Below are 20,412 nucleotides of genomic sequence, written 5' to 3' on the forward strand. Positions count from 1 at the left end.
AGCAGATTTCCCCAGGACTTCTCAGAATCTTTCATATGTTAATGTGAATTTCCAAGAACAGTTGTCCTGCACAGTGGGTTTTTGGTCTTTTTTTTTTTTTTTAAGTTCACTTAACAATGGATTCCTTTCTTCCTGGAATATCTTCTGGGACTTAATGGTTTGAGAGAGCACTCCTGGGGAAGTTGTTATCTTTAAGACTGGGGATTGGCAAGGCTATGAAAGTCATGTAACTTCCCCAGACATGGCTTTCCCACCTATAAAGTAAAGATAAAGATTGCCACCGCTTGAATCTACAACATCCCTGAAATGTCCGCAGGTCACAGTCTTCGGTGCTGTTGTGGCGGGGAGGCTTTATGAGGCAGAGCCCAAAGGAAATGGGTCCTGCTGCTTGAGAGGATGTTAAGACCAGCCCTCCCCTCTTTCTTTGCTCTCAGCCACCCAGAAGTTAGAATAATTCTCTAGCTCTACCATGATGTGCTGTGCTTCAAAGGTCCAAAGTAAGAGGCTAAACAAACCATGAGCCTCCTTGTGAGTCCATTGTGTCAGGTGTTTGCTAGTGTGCCAGAGAGCTAACACCTTACAGGAGCAAAGCAGCTCATGTGAGACGATATGCAGAGCTTGGCACACAGTAGGCCTGCAGCTAATGTTTGTGCTACTGAAGAAAAACCTCATGAACCTAGAGGCAAACTTTTTTTGTTTGTTTGTTTGTTTGTTTTTGTTTTATGAGACAGGGTTTCTCTGTATTGTTTTGGAGGCTGTCCTGGAACTTGTGCTGTAGACCAGGCTGGCCTCAAACTCACAGAGATCCGCCTGCCTCTGCCTCCCGAGTGCTGGGATTAAAGGCGTGCGCCACCACCCCGGCTTTAGAGGCAAACATTTTAATACAGCAATAATCACAAGATGGTGTTCTGAGGCCTCTGTGTTTCATCTGTTTAAGCCTCTGTAAACCAGGATCAGTAGAGTTCCTTACCTCAGAAAGCCAGGGGACAGGCTTGTTCCACTTCAAGTAGCTACTATTCCTACTCCTACTTCGGGAAATTTCTTGGTCCTATCAGAAGAACAAAGAATGAACTTAGTGAATGAATATATTGTTAAAAAATTAGAGATAGGACAGGATTCAGGACTCCTTGAAGATGCCCCTGGGAAAGATGGGGGTCATAGGACACAGCTCCTGTCCCTAGGAAGCTTGTCATCTTAAGAGACACTTTTGGGGCTGGAGAGATGGTTCAGTGGTTAAGAACACTGGCTGTTCTTCCAGAGGGCCTGGGTTCGATTCCCAGCATCTACATGGCAGCTCACAACTGTCTGTAACTCCAGTTCCAGGGGATCAGGCACCTCACATACACACACATACAAGTAAAACACCAATGCACATAAAATAAAGATAAATAAATTATCTAAAAAGGGAGAGGGAGAGAGACGCTTTCATTCATTATTTACACCATATTGCTGAGGGGAATGTCTCAGCCTTGCCAGCATGTACTCCTGAGGCCTGCTCACATCCCTCAAGTTTTTCAACCTGCTCCATGAGAAAAAAATGAATCTGGACCCCCTTGGGGCAGGAACTGTGACTTCTCCTCCTCCAACACCGCCCTCCTGCCCCAAGTTCTATTCAGATTTGTCACTGGTCTCAACAAAGGAGCCCCTCAAAGACTTTGCAAGTCCTCCCTACCATACTTGTCAACAGATTTACTTTGGTGTTGCCCAGCTTTGAGGTTCTGTGTCTATTTTTGGCTCAACTGTTTCAGGGGTGGAGTTCCAAATTGGAATGGCCCCCAGATTCCCTAACCTACCACCTGAGAAACACTATAGGGAAATGTTCCATGACAAACTATATCCCCCGCTGTTGGCAGGGAAGGGCATTTGTCTCCTTTATCACCTCTGGTTTTCAGCACCATGTCATCAGATACAGTCCTGCCCCCAGGATATTATGGTTAATATGCAGAAAGTGTTGTGTGTGTGTGTGTGTGTGTGTGTGTATGAGAGACAGACAGACAGACAGACACACACACACACACAGACACACACACACACACAGAGAAAGAGAGAGACCAGTAGGTCACAACCCCTGGAATGACCCCTTCACAGGAGTACCACATCAGATATCCTGCAATCAGATATTTACATTATGATTCGTAACAGTAGCAAAGTTATAGCTATGAACTAGCTAACCATGAAACAATTTGATGGTTGGGGGTCATCACAACATGAAGAACTGTATTAACTGCAGCATCAAGAAGGTTGAAAGCCACTGGCTTTGAGGAAGGCAAGACAGACATCTGCACTCAATCCAGAACTTCTTAGAAGCTAGATTGGGTTCTCCCGGATGTTTCCCCTCTGCACATAACACAGAGATTTCCCTTAAAGCCACGGAGCAACTGAAGACCCTTTTGGATCAAGCAGCAAGGAGGTAAGGGGTACGGTGGAGGGGGAGAACCGGACCTGCCTCATACCTTAAGGCACAGCCTCTGGGAAGGATAGAATTGGAGATTTGAATCAACAGCAGGGATGTTCCTGTTGGCCAGGGCCTTGGCCAGTTCTTTCCAGCTGCCATACCCTAGGAAAGGGAAAGAAGAGAAAAACAAGGTCAGCTTAATTCAGGAGCCTGTAAATCTATAAGGTTAGGGAGGCAGAGATAAGAGAGGGGATCGCTTCTCTTTTCCCCACCCCACTTCATAAGGGAGGGGCAGATACAAATTCAGCCACAGTCCATGGGTAGAGGGTGGGAAAGACCTCTGCCTTCCCTAAATCAGAGAACGTACCATGGGGACCCACTACAGCATGGTTCTTACCCAGTCGTACGTGGTGGGTGATTTCTCACAAAAGGCACAGTCAAGAAATGGTGGCAAAGGCCATTTCCAGGACAGCAGCAGGGGACTAAAGGGGGAGGGTAGAAGTGGGAGGGGGAGGGGCACACTTCTTTCTGATCATTCACCACCCTGGGATTGCTGGATAGAACCAGAGCTGGAGGAGGCAGGAAAGAGTGACCCAGGGACTGGTGTTTGTCAAGCAAACTTGGGGGACCAGCTAGCCCTGAGCTGATCTGAAGGCTGTATGGGACTCACTGATGTGTGCTCTGGAACTGGTTAGCTTGCACACGTCTGAGGAGGCAAAACCAGAAACCTTGATGGGAGGGCAGGATCAGGAAAGTGTTGATGTGCAAGCAAGCCTTCCTACACAAATGAAGAGACAAGGGACGGCGGTGGGTGAAACATCCAGGGGTACACAGAAACCCTGAGTCAAAGAAAAAGAAAAAAGGGACCAAGGCTGTGAAATGACAAATCCAGGGTCACAGAACAAAATAGTAACGAGGCTAGGATGAGAACCCTAGTGTGCTGCTTCATTAAGACACCCTGTGGGGCTGCATCTCGGCTCTGGAGTTCATGCCAGGTACAACAACACAGGCACTGCTCAGGAAGAGGCAGAGTGATGCAACATGTGGGAAAAAACTCCACGTAAAAGGAGTTTGACAGTCGCCCGCCATACACACACATACACACACACACATACACACACACACACACACACACACACACGCACGCACAACTGGGAATCAACAGTTGGCAGGAGTGTCACGGGATCCCTATGTGAGCACCAACAGGGACATAGCTAACAAAACAAAACAAGAATAAACAGCTAAGTGCAGTGGCAGATGCCTATAACACACCAAAAGTCTAGGGGAACTAAGGCAGGGATACACAGGGACCAGGCTGGGATACACAGCAAGACTGTCTCAGTGAAACAAAAACAACCACAGAGTGCAACAAAGCGTATGGACCACACAGAAAGTGGACATCTCCTGTGCAGGAGTGCTGATACTTAAAGGGGGGGGGGATGGGCACAGAATCACAGGCTGGAGCATGCTATGGTGGGGGGGGGCTTTTCTTATGTGGCTGTGGCATCTCAGAGGCAAGGCATCATGGGAGCCTTTTAAGATGCTGGAGTTAGGTCAGGTGTGATCATTCTCATCTCACAGATGGGGAAAGAGGAGCTTGGACTTCTGAGTCACAGATCGACTTGTCACCCAAGATTAGGGAAGGCAGCCCTTACAAGCCAATGTCTGTCACCATTTCTGTTTTCTCCTCTGGCCACTCTTTAGCAGAGCTTTGAGGAATGCTGGACTCAGAGGTCTTAGTTATGGATCTGGGCCTTGGGTTACTATGCAGGTACTCAGTCATACAGTTATGAGAACTTCTGGCCTCCAAGGGTACATGCACAGGCACATAACTTAAAAAATACAAATCTCACGCACACAAAGTGTGTTGTATGCATACACACGTACATGCACTATGCATGCATAGAGACCAGAAGGCATCAGGTGTCCCCCTCAATCACTCTATATCTACTCCCTTTGAGGAGAGGTCTCTCCATGAACCTAATGTTCATGTTTTCTTATCCAAACTGAAAGTCAGCAAGCCCCAGAATGCTCCCTGTCTCCACCCCCTGCACATGTGCAGAACGCCCAGCTTACTACATGGAGGCTGGAATCTGAACTTGGTTCTCATGATTGCACAGCAATTGCTCTTAATGACTGAGCCATTTTTCCAGCCCCAACCCCCTTGATTTTAGAGGAATCCTGTTAAGCTAATTTGGCTACAATGCTCTTGATGCCTCTTCTTGCTAACTGAGCATCTGCTGGCTTCCTTAATAAGCTTATTGGCTGTACTCAGAACTGATTTCAGGTCTAGACTAAATGAAGAACTGTCACTGACATTAGTTCTATTCCATTTTAACTGACGGCTCTCTCTGTGGCCAAGGATAGTACTATTGAGGAAAAGATGGGAAACTCAGTGAAGTCAAACCTAGCCAGGCCCTCACCTGCAGGTCACAGGTATGTCTACAGGGTTCTGAGATAACTGAGATTCAGATGGTCAACAGTGCAGTCTTCGGGCTTTTGAGTGACAGCTATAACGGCCTGAGCTAATCACTGCATCTCTTTCACATTGCTTTCTTCGTCAGGATGAACGGAAGCATCTGCTCCATCCACCAGGCCTGCTGTGAGCACTGAATTATATGTGTCCAACTCACAAACTGCTTAAAATGCATCTCTTTCCCCCAGCTGTTCCTGAGTTGGGGGTTTGGATTTGAGAGTCAGAGGACAGGGATCCCAACTTCTTTTGAATTGTGTAAACTGCTATTACCAGCCAGAGAGCAAGCAGACAGGGCAGCAGGGACTTGGTGGTGGCACAGCCATAGACATGTCCTCTCTGCTCCATGAACTTTCCCCATGGCCCAGCCAGTGTTCACTAGGCGAACACTCAATGCCAGGCATTGGGCCCTATATTGGGATCCTCCCCATCTCTGCACCTGCAATAATCCTGCCAGTGGATACCCAGCCATTGCTTAGCCTCCTGGGGGCAATTGGAGCTAAAGAATATGCTGATTGGATGACTGACACTTGTCCCCTACTTCTGGCTGAACCTCTCCTTGCAGAACACCAGCTGCCAAGGCCTGGTCCTCCCACAGCAGGTGTCACATTTATGTCAGGAGACAGACACCCGGATCTCAGGTATCAGATAAAGCACCACCATGGGCCTCATACTCTGCCCTCACAAAGCTGGGCTATCAAGTTCACCATCAGCCAGAGCTTTGCCAGCATCCCTCCTGGGGGCAACAGAGACTTCAAAGGCCTGGAGATTACCATCCTGCCTCTCTGTGAGGCTATAGCACACATATATCCCTCAGTATCAGTTTTCAAAGTCTCTAATGTAAGTTAACTCCACTGCCACATCTCACCCTTTCTCTCAGAAATGAGAAAAACAAAGCAACAAAAATGGTATGATCATCAGCCCAAGGTCACACAGTGAAACGATAACCCACATGAAGCATCAGCACCCGTGACAACTCAATCTTCAGCATCGCTTGGTGCCGCAGGTCAAGAGCTGCACTCATTCCCCTGGACCCTTCATCCGACACTCTTGCCAACACAGCGTATGGATGTCAGGGCCATTCACATGGCAGAGTGGGAAGGCCCTCACTGCCGAGGCTACACTGATACTGCAGACCCACAGTGGGACTACAGGCTTCAGCTCTGACTCCAACCCAGGGGCTGAAAACACTTAAATGCATTTTCAGCTTAACAGTTAAGGGTTGGAGGTAGGGTTTAGTTAGTACAAAGTGCTTGCTAGTGGGTTTTATCCCCAGCACAATTAAAAATTTCATTATATGTATATTATGTATGTATTATGTATACAGTGTTCTGTCTACATGCATGCATGCAGGCCAGAACAACTTAACAAGTAAAAAGTTAATGCTAAATTTGCATGTCTGTATAAATTCCTAAAGCCTGTTAATAAATACCCTGAACTAACTGGCTGACCCAAAGCACACTCCCTTCCAGCCCACCACATAAGAATGTGCCCAAGACGGCTCAGTAGTTAAGAGCACTGGCTGCTCTTTTGGAGGTCCGGAATTCAGTTCCCTGAACCCACATGGTGGCTCACAACTATCTGTAGATCTGGCACCCTATTCTGGCCTGCAGGAATACATGCAGACAGAACACTGTATACAAAATAAATAAATACAAATATTTTTTACCAGCCTGGTCTACAAGAGCTAGTTCCAGGACAGCCTCCAAAGCCACAGAGAAACCCTGTCTCGAAAAAAAAAAAACAACAACAACAAAAAAAAAATCTTAAAAAAAAAAAAAGCAGGCCGGGCGTTGGTGGCGCACGCCTTTAATCCCAGCAGCACTCGGGAGGTAGAGGCAGGCGGATCTCTGTAAGTTCGAGACCAGCCTGGACTACCAAGGGAGTTCCAGGACAGCCTCCAAAGCCACAGAGAAACCCTGTCTCGGGAAAAAAAAAAAAAGCATGTTCGGTCTGGAGAGATGGCTCAGTGGTTAAGAGCACTGACTGTTCTTCCAGAGGTTCTGAGTTCAATTCCCGGCAATCACATGGTGGCTTACAACCATCTTGAATGAGATCTGGTGCCCTCTGTTGGCCTGCAGGCAGAATACTGTATACTAAATAAATAAATAGATAAATAAACAAATAAATAAATAAATGTTCAAGCATCTACCAATGCTCAAGCAGACTTCTACCAAGCTTGTGGAAATGTGTATTGCTTTTGCTTCTGAGTAACTACAAGAATGATACTAATTAGTGAGCACTTATTATAGCAGAGCACCATGCTAGGAGGCATGGCTTTGGCTTTTGGGTTGTTTTGTTGTTATTTTTTGAAACAGAGTCTCACTACGTAGCTGTCACTGGTCTGAGCTCACCATATAGATAAGACTGGTCTCCAGCTCATAGAAATTCACCTGTGTCTGCTTCCCAGGTGCTGGGATTAAAAGTGTACATTACCCTGCCCACTCTATGCTAAAAGTTTTATTTCGCCATGTAAAGACAGTAATATGAGCACACATGCACACACATAACTTCATCGTGAACAACAGTGAGCCCAGTGGAGACCTACAGATTCTGTTCCAATCCTGTAACCACAGAGTGTCACTCCATGTTCTAATTCTTGCTCAAGTGGAAGCCGATTTTGCCGGAGGATAGATAGAGCTGGATTGGGTATAGGCAGCCTAGCACAGTGGATGATGCAAGTTTACCCCAAATAAAGGCTAAATAGTGGAATAAGAAGGTTACTAACCCCTTCCCTCGTCTCTAAAAAAAGGAGGGGGAGGGAGGGAGGGAGGGAGGGAAGGAGGGAGGGAGAAGCCTGACAGCTCTATGGAGCAGCAGGGAAACTGAAGGCAGCCCAAGAACGCTACCAGAAAGGTGGAACTGGGGAACGCCTGAAAAGGGACGGACCCACGGGGTTACCACGGTAGGCACAGATAGACATTTTTACAGTATTGTTTCCAGCCTTGGGGCTGGTCTACAGTAGGAAGGGTTTTCTCCTTCCAGAAACTACAGGGGAAGACTTTGGGGAGGGGAGGGGAGGAGAGGGGAGGGGCTGGCCCTCCCATGACTCTGGAAAGGGTGTGAGCAGCCTAGGAGGAGGTCCAGTTCCACCTGCTCCACAAGGCACCACAGACCCAACGATCCAGAACAAATGTAGATTCCAAAGGGAAGCCCTGGGGTCTGTGCAGAAACACACTCTCCAGAGACCAATAATGCAAAGAGAAACAGTGATGAAACCCAGTGATGCCGAAGAGACAGAATCCTTGTCCCACTAGGAAACAAGAGGCTGCCAAGGAGACAAGAGGCCATGGACATGGATTTACAAGAGCCAGGACTAGTTCTGAGTCCCTGTATGAAAAGGTTCTCTCCCTGGGGAGAGCTTGAGGAGAGCCTGGGGAGTTAGTGTCTTCAGTGGGACAAAGCAACCCTGGCTTGAGGCCAACAGGGTCTAGCCCAGATCAGAAAGTCGAAGCTGCATGTCACAGGCACGGATGAAGCAGAGGACTGTCACCTGGGAGACAGTCTTCAGGGCATGCCCAAGGCTCTGATGGTAGAGAGTGTAATAGTCTTTCCTTCCTACTCCTTGATGCCCCAGGGAACTCGATGCAATAAAAATTATTGTTACTACAACCATAACAATAAGCATGTGAGTTAATGCATATATATACATATTATATATATACACACACACATATATACATCTATTTGTACAGAGGCCTGATATATTAACTGGAACATAGATTACTGTTTTCCTTTATGTTTTAAAAAATAGTTGTAATTTCTATAAGTAAGCCATAAGCAATCCGCTTTTGTAGTACTTAATAATCTATGAGATGGGACTGGAGAGATGATGGCTCAGTGGTTAGGAGCACTGACTGCAGCCAGGCATGATGATATATACCTTTAATCCCAGCACTCCGTGAGTTCAAGGCCAGCCTGATCTACATAGTGAGTTCCAAGACAGCCAGGGATACATAATGAGACATTGTCTCAAAAAACAGCAACAAAAGAACACTGACTGCTGTTTTAGAATATACAGGTTGGACTCCCAGCATGACACTGTGGCTCACAATCCCCTGTAACTCCAGGGATCCGAGATCCATACTGTCTTCTGGCCTTTGTAGGTACTAGGTACATATGTGGTTCACAGACATATACACAGACAACACACACACACACACACACACACCATAAAAATAAGTAAACCTCAGTAAATAAGTAAATAAATACAATTTAAAGAAAATATCTATGACACTTCAGAGCCCAGAACCCCAAAAGTAAGTGAACTGTAGTTTTAGCAAGAGCTGACAAAAGTATAATTAACATTGGCTTATACCTCCAGGGTAAGAGAAAGGTTTAGGCTTGGCAGAACCAGAGGTTTAATCGGATTACAAGGACAGAAATGTCCTTCAAAACACTGTTACAGTCTCCCAACAAATTCTTTCCTAGGGTTTGACATTTTTAAGAATTTTCAGTTTTTCTTTGACAGGTTCATGCATGTCTGTACTGAATATGTACATAGCTTTTATGCTGGGACAGGTTCATGTGTATTTAATGGATGGTGGTCATTTTCCTTTCACCTCCTGTGACCCTCTCTTCATTATTTTCTCTCCTACTGAAACCTTTCTTCCCAATCTTATTTTCATATTTACTTTTAAATATATACATATTGTTATTCTTTCTTTTTGAATTACATGAATGTTATACAATATATTTTTGCTTTAGGCTTTGTTTCTGAGACAGGGTCTCACTTACAGTCACCATACCTAGCTTATGTGATACTGAGAACCGAACCCAAGGCTTCACGCATGCTCATCAGACATTCTACCAACTGAGCCACCCCCACAGCCCAGATTACTCCCAGGGGAAACAAGGCTTACAGGGGTTTTTGTTGTTGTTTGTTTGATCTTGCCAAAAGCCACAAAGACAGTAAGTGACTGAGCCAAGATTTGAGCACAGGAGGAAAGGCTGTGTTCTTAATTCTATTACTCCCTATTAAGTGTGTGTGAGAGTTTTCGCTCCCATCATCATATCACCTGGTATCATGTGCTCACTTATTCTCTTGCCCATTCCTGTTCTCCTGCTGTCTCCAAACTATCATTCACTGATACCACACACACACACACACACACACACACACACACACACGCATGCACGCACGCACGCCAGACCATTTCCTTTCTCTATTTAGTCACTAGTTAACCAGCATCTCTCTGCAAGCGCCAAAGAAATGCAAGGAGGTAAATGGAGCCCCAAATACATGATCCCGTCATACTAGACAAGAGCATTCAGGCAGAGTTTGATGCCCTCTTCCTGCTTTTGGCACCTTCTCATTCTCAACAGAAGTAATGCAGTTCATGATGGGCCCTGGGGGCCACTGGTGGCTACCCAGTTCATCAAGAGGAGGGAATGTCTGAGGACTGAGGAAGGTGGGAAGGTGGAGTCCTAAGGTTTCCCTGGCTCCTCCTGCTCACGAACAGATAAGCACAGGTGGGGCTCTTTCTCATGAGTTTTCTTCCCTGACAGGCTTCCAAGCCTGCTCACAGACAGGCCCAAGGGCCTTAAGAACAGTCAGCTGTATGCCCAGCTTCCTGCCAGGCTCGTACCTAGGCCGTTGGGATGGTTGTGGCTGCAAGCAGGCTGAGGCTTGCAGCCAGTGTCATGGGAACTGCACCTACTGCCCTTGTAGGTGCTGCCTCAAAGGAGGGCATCTCAGCCACTGCCAGAGATGCACCTGTGCTACAGCTGCCGTGGGACTTCCTGCTCACCCAAACAGCCAGACAGAAGATAAAGCCAAGAGAGCAGATGAAGAGAAAAGACAGAAAGAAAGCTCAATGTCCTTCTATTTGCTGCTGCTACCCTGGGAATATGGGCTCTGCTTTATATAGCCTAGCTCAGTAAATTCCCATTCTTTAGGCATGGGTGATGATCAACACAGACTCCAGAAGATGGGGCCCAGCCTGGGTCACCTTGAGAATATCATCATTATCACTATCATTACTACAAAATTTAAACAACATACAGCATTCCAAGGCTCAGTTACTAGTCAGGGCTATGGCTGTCATAGTCCCATGAAAGGGGGATGTAAACTTAAGACCCTTAATGAAATGGAACAGTTTTAGGAGAATCTACAGCTGACAGAGTCCTGGACTTTGAAGACTGGACCATAGCCTGCACTTTAATCCTCGAGGATACCTAGGCAAGAGCCATTTAGGTTCTTTTAGGACCTTCTGGTGGGCTGGCTTTTCTGAACCCACTAGGTCTGTTGCTGTGGACTAATCACTTTGCACAATGTGAAGATGTATATCTCTCACTGGTTTAATAAAGAACAAACTGGCCAATAGCAAGGCAGAAGAGGCTAGGCGGGAAAGCCAGAGGACAGAACACTGGGAAGAAGGGCGGAGTTGCCAGCCAGACGCAGAGGGGGCAGTATGCGTAGAAAATGAGGTAACAAGTCTCGTGCCACATGACAGCATGTAAATTAATAGAAATGGGTTAATTAAAGTTGTAAGAGCTATTTAGTAACAAGTCTAAGCTATCAGCCAAGCACTTATAACTAATAATAAGTCTCTGTGTGGTTATTTGGGAGCTGTCCAGCAAGCTGTCCCATGGCAAAGTTCCGCCTACAGTATGTCTTCTTGTGGAATGGGACAAAGATATTCTTTAAGGAAAACGTGGAACCATCCTTTACCTCCCTGGGGGGGTCTTTCAAATAGGGAGCTCAGGGCTGCAATAGTAGGGCATTTGTCAAACATGCAGAATGCATGGTTAAGAAAAATCAATCAGAAGCCTGGGAAACACAAGCAAATGGACCAGTGAGCGACCCGGTCACCAGGCATTCGCTGAGGACCTGATGTATACTGAGTACATGCCCTACTAACAGCCGGAATAGAGAAAGGGACAGACATTAGCTCTTTCTGTTCTGAGAGGCTGATAGGGCGGGCATCCATGGTTAATGCAAGGACCCATTTATCTAAGAACTCGGAGATGGCCAGGTCCTCACATTTGTGCCCACACGCAGGGCAAGTGCTGGCTGCAAGCAGGTAAACACAGCAAGCTGGGCCTACTGGATGTTGATGAGATGATATTGCTCAAGGATTTTCCACTTTCAAAAACTCAGGCAAGACTATCAGCAAATTCTCTGTAATTAAGAAACTTGTTGCCGGGCGTTGGTGGCGCATGCCTTTAATTCCAGCACTCGGGAGGCAGAGGCAGGCGGATCTCTGTGAGTTCGAGGCCAGCCTGGTCTACAGAACAAGTCCCAGGACAGCCTCCAAAACAATACAGAGAAACCCTGTCTCGAAAAACAAAAAAAAAAAAAGGAAGAAAGAAAGAAACTTGTCTTCATGAAGGAATTTCAGCAAGAATATTACTAGATCTCATATGAATGTTGAATGTTGCCCACAGAACCTCTGGAGGGCATAAGACAGAACCTTAGTACTTAGTCAAAAGCCTGGGCTCGGGTGCTGGACGATTGCTCATCAGTTAAGAGCACTTCCTGCTGTTTCAGAGGACCAAGTTTGGTTCCAAGAACCCACACTGGATAGCAGCTCACAGCTTCCGGAGATCTGGTACCTCCAGTCTCCACTAGCACCTGTACTCATGTACACATCCATGCTCACAGATACACATAATTTTAAAAAACGAAAAATAGGGCTGGAGAGATGGCTCAGCTGTTAGAAGCACTAGATACTTTTGCAGAGGACCTGGATTTGGTCCCCAGCACCCAGCATGGTACCTCACAACCTGTAAGTCCAGTTCCAAGGGATCTGATACCCTCTTCAAGTCTTTGTGGGCACTGTACACACATGTTGCACAGACATACAGGCAGGCAAAGCACTCATGCCTATAAAATAAAAATAAATCTTAAAACCAAAAAGCAAATACAACCTTAAAACCCTAGGCTCTTCCTTTGACCTCTTTCCAGGTCCTGTCTCCTGACTGAGAGAGAAATGGTTTCCACTGTTGGAGGCCCTGCAGAGACAGAAGCATCACTGATAGGAGAAAGTGGGAGCCAGGATACAAACAAACAAACACAACAAAACCACCATCATCCGAAGCTGCAGGGAAACAGTGGGGAGTGAGCCTGTGAGGAACAATCGTGAACACCAGCTGGCCACTCAGGAAGGAATCTGGGCACAGAGCACATCCGCATCACACACGGGAGGCGAGACTCAGTCTCTTAAGTAATTTTTTTAAAGACAAGAGGGGACAAGCAGGAAATACTTCACAATTAGCTATCAATAACAAAGAACCTGGACTCTCGGGACGACTATGGTAAGGTGACAGCACAGACCTAGGAGGGGTGTGTTTAGAAACCTCTCCTCCTTGCATTACCCCACTTCACCCACTAACAGGTTAGCACGTGCTTCACGCAGAGAAAACCACCACAGCTACAAATAGACATCCGCCCAGGCTCGTCTCGGCTACAAGCTTGACATACATTGTCTCATTTCATTCGTACAGCAACCACACAAACACAATTCCCAATTTACAGATGGGGAAGCTGAGGTCCTCACAGCCTCCAGGCAACAGCATTGAGAAACTGCTTATTTTTCCTAACAATATCTTAGATAGGACCTTCTGTCTGCTGTACAAAAAGGCAATGGAATTCATGAGAAGCAAAGAGGAGAGAGGGTCCTTGAAGCCAAGCACATTTCCTTGGGCCACACAGCGCCTTGGTTTGGGCCAGCAGTCAAGAGACTTAGTCTCCCAGCCCATTTCACTTGATATCAGCTTTTAGACTACCCCCACTCCCATACCCCCACACACTTGCAGTGCAAGGGATCCAACTTAGGACCCAAGCAAGCCAGGAAAGGGATCTGCCACTGAGCCACTGAACATACTTCCTTCTCAGCAGCTGGGGCCTCTTTTCTGCATCTGGCTGGCAAACAAATAAGGCATATTATCTGATGTGGGCGCCTGCCAGCTTCCAGACCTACATGGTCTAAATAAAGTGACTTGCCAAAACCCAGCTGAGGCTGTTATAACCTGTTCTTGGCAAAGAGAAGGAATGGGACAGAAAGGCATACAGGACGGCGGACAGGAATTTTGAGATCAGGTGTAGTGGCACACGCCCTTAATCCCAATACTCAGGTGGATCTCTGAGTTCAAGGCCAGCCTGGTCTACACAGAGTTCCAGCCAGCCAAGGCTATGGGGAGGTCATTGTGAGGTTCGGTTTCATCTTCCTCCTCCCCACAAATGTCATTTAAATGAAATGTTGAGGGTTTGTATGCACTAAGGGCAAAGGACTGGTCAGGCTCTCATCCCAGAGTTGCATATTCTTGGTCTCATTCTTACGTCCAGCCTAGGGCCATGAACCTTTCCCATTTTGTTGACAAGGGCACAGACACCTAAAGGTAAGTTCACTGAATGTCTAATGTGCAACGGGAGCCAGTGTTAAGCATGTCTGAAATCAGTCTCTGAGTCTTGCCAGAGGCACAGTATGCCATCATAGTGTTTACCTGCACCTGAGCCTGACCCCAGAAAGGCCTGAAGACCAGGTCTCTCCTTATTATGCTCCCACTTGAAACTTGCAAGCACTTGAAACATGTGGATAAACGAACGACAAAGGCTGTGGGTGTGAGGAGCTGGAATAGTGACTTCTTAGGCAGTATCTCCCCAAAATTCTGGATAAACTGATGTCAACGTCACAAGCCAAGGTCTCTGAGGAAACCCTGGCTGCTTTAGTGCACACTATTCCCTTTTCCCTTTTGCTCTGCCTCACTTACCCGTATCCTCTGCCCCATCTCCATCACCTCACTATGTAGCTCTTACTAGCCTGAAGCTCACTCTGTATACATGAAGTAAAGTATTCCTTTTCCTCCAAGGCCCTGGGGACCACTACACTACTTTCTCTGTGAACTCTACTATCTATAAATTTACTACACTAAGTATCTCATATACATGGAATCATACAATATTTGTTCTTATGTTTGGCTTAGTTCATAATTATATGTTTGGCTCATAATTATATGCTTGGCTTATTTCATAATTATAACATTATTTCACAGTTCAACCAAGTAATAGCATGTGTCAGCCTTAAAGTAAACAAATTTTGACATGTGCTACTACCTGGTTGAACTATGAAATAATGTTATACTTTACTTAAGGCTGAGCAATATTCCATTGTATATGGGTATATATCACATTTTGTTTATCTGTTCATCGTCATGGAAAGCTGGGTTGTTTCTACCTCTAGGATATTGTATTTTTTCAAAGATTCATTTATTTATTACATACACAGCAGTGTTCTGCCTGTATGCATGCTTGCACACACCAGATCTCATGGTTGTCAGCCACCACGTGGTTGCTGAGAATTAAACCCAGAACCTCTAGGAAAGCAGTCAGTACTCTTCACCTCTGAGTCATCTTTCCAGCCCCTGGATATTGTACCTAAAAAGGGGGGGGAGTAGGACTGCAAAACTTAAGTGTTCAGGAAATACCACAAAGTAAATAAAATAGGGAGTCACATCAGGCCCTGAAAGGCCAGGAACCAGGCAGTCACTAAAATCTTTAAAATCTCATCTTTCAACACCCCAATGTCTACCTAGAACTCAAATCCCTAGTGCTGCCTGTGGGAACCTTGAAACTCCATTCAAATACAGGCAGGGTGGGAGGCCCTCTTCCCTGTGAAACAGCTTAGCTGAGCATGATTGACTTGATTCTATTTTTAAAACAAAGGTACACAATGTATCAAAGACACAAACACTACTTTACAGACTGTCTGGGAGACAGAAGAATTGATTAGACTATTATATGTAGCTAGTCTCTCTTTAGACTACCAGCTCCCAAGTAAGTATGAAAACTTAGCCTTAGCTTACACTTGTTTCCAACTAGCTCTTATAACTTAACCCATTTATATTAATCTATGTTCTGCCATGTGGCTTGTTACCTCCCCCCAGTACTATACTGTCAGACTTTCTGTGTCTCACCGGTGAAGCCCGCCTCTCTTCTTCCCAGAGTTCCTATCTCTGCCTGGAAGTTCCTCCTATCCTCTCCTGCTTAGCTACTGGCCACTCAACTCTTTATTAAACCAATCAGAAGGTACCTTGGCAGAGACACATCTTCACAGTGTACAAAAAGATTAGCCCACAACAATTATACAGAGATGTTGTTCTAAATGGTCAGACTTTGAAAGTGATACTTTTGTCCAGTAGTGGTGGTACACGCCTTTAATCCCAGCTCTCAGGAGTCAGAGGCAAGAGATCTTTGTGAGTTCGAGGCCAGCCTGGTCTACAGTGTGAGTTACACAACAGTTAGAGCTGTTACACAGAGAAACCCTGTCTCAAAGAACCAAAAGAAAAAAGAAAGTGATGCTTTCAGCTGGGCATCATGGCTCTTGCTTGCAATCCCAGCACATAAGAGACTGTGAGGGCCAGAGAGAGAGCTCAGTGGTTAAGAACACTGGCTGCTCTTCCAGGAGACCAGGTTCAATTCTCAGCACCTACATGGCAGCTCACAACTGTTTATAACTCCAGATCCAGGAGATCTGACAGCCTCCGACAGACATGAATGCATTCAAAACCAAGGTACATAAAACAAAATTAAATTCATTATTTTACAAAAAAGAGGCTGATTGAGACAAGAGAACCTCAAGTTCAAACCCAGCCTGGACTGTGTAGTGAGACTATCCTAAACAAACAAACAAACAGCAACAACAACAGAAAAAAAAAAAAAACAGATCAAGCTGAGCATGGTGGCACACACCCTTGATCCCAGCACTCAGGAAACAGAGGCAAGCAGATTTCTGTGAGTTTGAGGCCAGCCTGTTGTACATATTTCAGGAAAAATACAGGAATACACGGAGAGAACCTGCCTCAAACAAAACAACTTGTTGCAGTCTAGGGAGACAGAGATCATTGCTACAAGCTAAAAGATTGTCTCCATTAGAAAGCTAAGGCTGGAAGACTAAGGAGTCATTGTCTGAGATCACAAAGCAAAGTTGGAGAAGCCCCATGACTGAAACCCAGGTCTCTGGTTCAGAGAACATTCCTAGTCTGCTAACAAGTGACTATCAAGCTATCAAGTGAGGCAGGAGCTCAATATTGCTGGGTATGTCTAGCTTGGACTCTAAGAACATAAACCTTCCTGTGGAAACAAGGTCATGGTCAACAGGCAACTTGGATAACACGTTTCACTGGGAATCTGAGAGCCTGCTATGAAGGACAGGATCAGCTCTAAATCTGACTGCACTATCACGTGAAGAGGGCTCTGAGCTTCAGGAACAAGGCTGGGCATTAGCTGTGGCCCTAGTCTGAAAGGTGAGAGCTTGATAAGTGATGGTAGACTTGACTGACACACCATTTATTATCCTCCCTACTATTTTCTCCACTATCCTCATTTCAAAACTGTAACTTACATGCACAGAAATACCCAGAAGGACACTAAGCACTTCCTTGACATGTCAATCTCCTAACAGTTTACACGGAAGGAAAAGAAGACCCTTTTCTTTAGGTTAAGAAACAATTTTTAAAATAAATGAGTAAAGGTTGGTGTGTAGTTCAGCGGCAAAGCACTTGCCTCAGATGCATAAGGCCCTAAATTCCAGCCCTAGAATCACAAAAAGGTGGTATGTATGTGTGTATGTATGTATGTATGTATGTATGTATTTATTTTATGTGTGTGTATGCTCCTATGAATCAAGTCCAGGGCCTTATGCACGCAAAGCAAGCACTCTACCAACTGAGCTATAGCTCCAGTCCTGGTTTTGTTGGTTTGTTTGTTTGTTGTTTTGTTTTTCGAGACAGGGTTTCTCAGTAGTTTTGGAACCTGTCCTGGAACTCACTCTGTAGACCAGGCTGGCATCAAACTTACAGAGATCCACCTGTCTTTACCTCCCAAGTGCTGGAATTAAAGATGTGTGCCACCTCCACCCGGCTCTAGAATTTTTTTAAATTATACTTATTTTATTGTGAGGGGCCAGCAGACACAGCTTTCAGCAGTTAGTTCTCCCCTATCGTATGGGTCCTGGGGATAAACTCAAGTCATCATCAGGGTTAGCAGTAGCACCTTCATCTGCTGAATTACTCAGTGGCCCTCCCCAGTATCTCTTTAAATCAGTAAGTCTACTTGAGAGAGGGGCTTGGACTCGCAGGAACTAAGGAATTTCTGTTGTTCTCTGCCTTCACAATAAGGATCTGTCCCTTTGGGTACAGGAGATGACCCGAGCTGGATCCACATGGTGGGAGAAGAAAACCAGACCCCACAGATGTCCTCTGACTTCCACATATGTACTGTGGCATAAGGCATAAGCACACATACATGCATGCACACTCATATACACACACTCAAAACACATACAAAACAAACAAATAAATCAATGTAAGTTTCTAAATCTTGAAGAAAGAATTAGTCCCTTGGGCTGTAGTATAAATATTTACTTTAGTTCAGATGTCATTGATTACAACTCCATAAAATAACCTCTATTGGTCTGTTGGGTCCTTCACAAAGTCAATGAAACACTGCCTCAAACCTCAAGATGACTGATTAAACTACCAAGTGATAGTTTTATATTCTCTACAGTCAAAAAAATCAGCTCTAGCCAGATATGGTGGTGCACGCCTTTAATCCCAGCACATGGGAGATAGAGGCAGACAGAACACAATTAGAGGCCATCCTGGTCTACAGAGTGAGTTCCAGAACAGCCAGGACTACACAGAGAAACCCTGTCTCAAAAGACACAAACAAATAATAATAATAATCACACATACATTCATACACACAACTCAGCTCTATGGTTCTAAAGAGAAGTGAGAATTTCACTAAGCCAACTGGTTATTTGGCATGTTTGACACCATATTTTCTGAACCTAATCAAGATATACACAATAGAGGCTGGAGAGGTGGCTCAAAGGTTAAGAGCACTGGATGTACTTCCATAGGTTCTGAGTTCAATTCCCAGCACCCACATGGTGGTTCACAACCATCTACAGTGGGATCTGATGCCCTCTTCTTGGATAAAGGTGTACATGTACAAACATAGACATAAAAATAAATAAATCTTAGCCGGGCGTTGGTGGCACACGCCTTTAATCCCAGCACTTGGGAGGCAGAGACAAGTGGATCTCTGTGAGTTCGAGGCCAGCCTGGTCTACAGAGCTAGTTCCAGGACAGTCTCCAAAACAATACAGAGAAACCCTGTCTCGAAAAACCAAAAATAAATAAATAAATAAATAAATCTTAAAAAAATATATATGCTAGAAAACACTACAGAGATGCCCACAAACTAACACTAAAACTGCCAAAACTGGTCTAAGCACTTGGGAGGCTGAGGCAGGAGGATTTCTGTAAGTTTGAGGCCAGCCTTGTCTACCTAATGAGATTCCATTTTTAAATAAATAATACCATATTATCTAGCTATATCACTCCTAGGTATATACCAGAAGGAATCCAGGTCAACTCATAACAGAGGCATTTAAACGTCATGTTCACTGGATAATTAGTTACAATCCTAAGATATAGAATCAGCCTAGATGCCCATAACAGATGAACAGGTAAAGAAAATGTGACAAGCCAGGCATGGTGGCGCACACCTTTAATCCTAGCACTTGGGAGGCACAAGCAGGCAAATCTCTGTGAGGTCAATGACTGTCTGGTCTACAAAACAAGTTCCAGAACAGAGAAACCCTATCTCAAAAAAAAAAAAAAAAGGTGACAGACAGGCATACAGACAGCAAACATACAGTCATATAATTGAGTTTTATTCAACTATTTCATTTGCAGGAAAATGGACAGATCTGGTGAACATTGTTTTAAAGAGGATATGTTAGACTCAGAAAGATAAACACTATCTTTTCTCATATATTGAATATACATGTCACATATATGTATATTCTTGTCATTTGATGTAACAGTAGAATGGGGACCACATAGGAGGGAGGAGTCTAAAAACAAAGGAGGGTAATGGGGAACAGAGTATAAACAAAGTACAATGATGAATATACATGAAAAGGCTATAATGGTACCTATTTTGGACACTGGCTAAATAATAATGATATATGTTTTTATCTAAATATTAATGATATGGTAGGTGTTCTTACTATATCAATAGAATGTTAGCAACCCAGGAGAAAGAGTCACATTGTTTGATGGTCGATTATCACTTTCAGTAATCCCAGCACACAGTAGGATGCTAAAGCAGGGTTTCTCCTGAGGTTTGAAACCACCCAGGCTTAGTGAGTTCTAGGCCAGCTTGGGCTGATGTTAGGCCTTGTCTCAAAACAAACAAACAAACAATCACTTTCAACGTTCTCTGTGGCCCTTAGCCTTATATAGTTGCTAAATTCCCCAGATGACTTTAGGACTCACCTATAAACTACGGTGATCCACCTGTAGCTGGGTCAATAAGGATGTTGACTAAAACCTCACAAAGGCTCATTCACAGACTATTTCATGTGCAATCCCCACCACTCACTGATTTCTCCATCACGCCCCTTTCTGTGAGCCAGAGGTGGCTCCAGGTACAACACGCAGTGAGGAGTTGGGAGTGTAGGACTCGCATGAGGTCAGGTAAACGTGGAAATCCTCAGCCCACTACAGGACTGCAGGAAGGAGCAGGAAT

At 45.1% G+C, this 20,412-nt stretch overlaps 1 protein-coding gene across 1 annotated transcript in view; it reads right to left on the bottom strand.

The window, feature by feature from the left end:
- Positions 1-20,412, bottom strand: part of B4galnt3 (beta-1,4-N-acetyl-galactosaminyltransferase 3) — a 105,696-nt gene that overhangs the window by 32,764 nt on the left and 52,520 nt on the right. Inside the window, exons 2-3 of the mRNA XM_005066054.4 lie at positions 2,454-2,557; positions 971-1,048 (exon numbers count right to left, since the gene is read on the bottom strand). Of these exons, the coding sequence (XP_005066111.1) occupies positions 971-1,048; positions 2,454-2,557 (182 nt within the window). The remainder of the gene's footprint in view (positions 1-970; positions 1,049-2,453; positions 2,558-20,412) is intronic.

The sequence above is a fragment of the Mesocricetus auratus genome, unplaced genomic scaffold (assembly GCF_017639785.1).
Source record: "Mesocricetus auratus isolate SY011 unplaced genomic scaffold, BCM_Maur_2.0 Super-Scaffold_100676, whole genome shotgun sequence".
Lineage (NCBI taxonomy): Eukaryota > Metazoa > Chordata > Mammalia > Rodentia > Cricetidae > Mesocricetus > Mesocricetus auratus.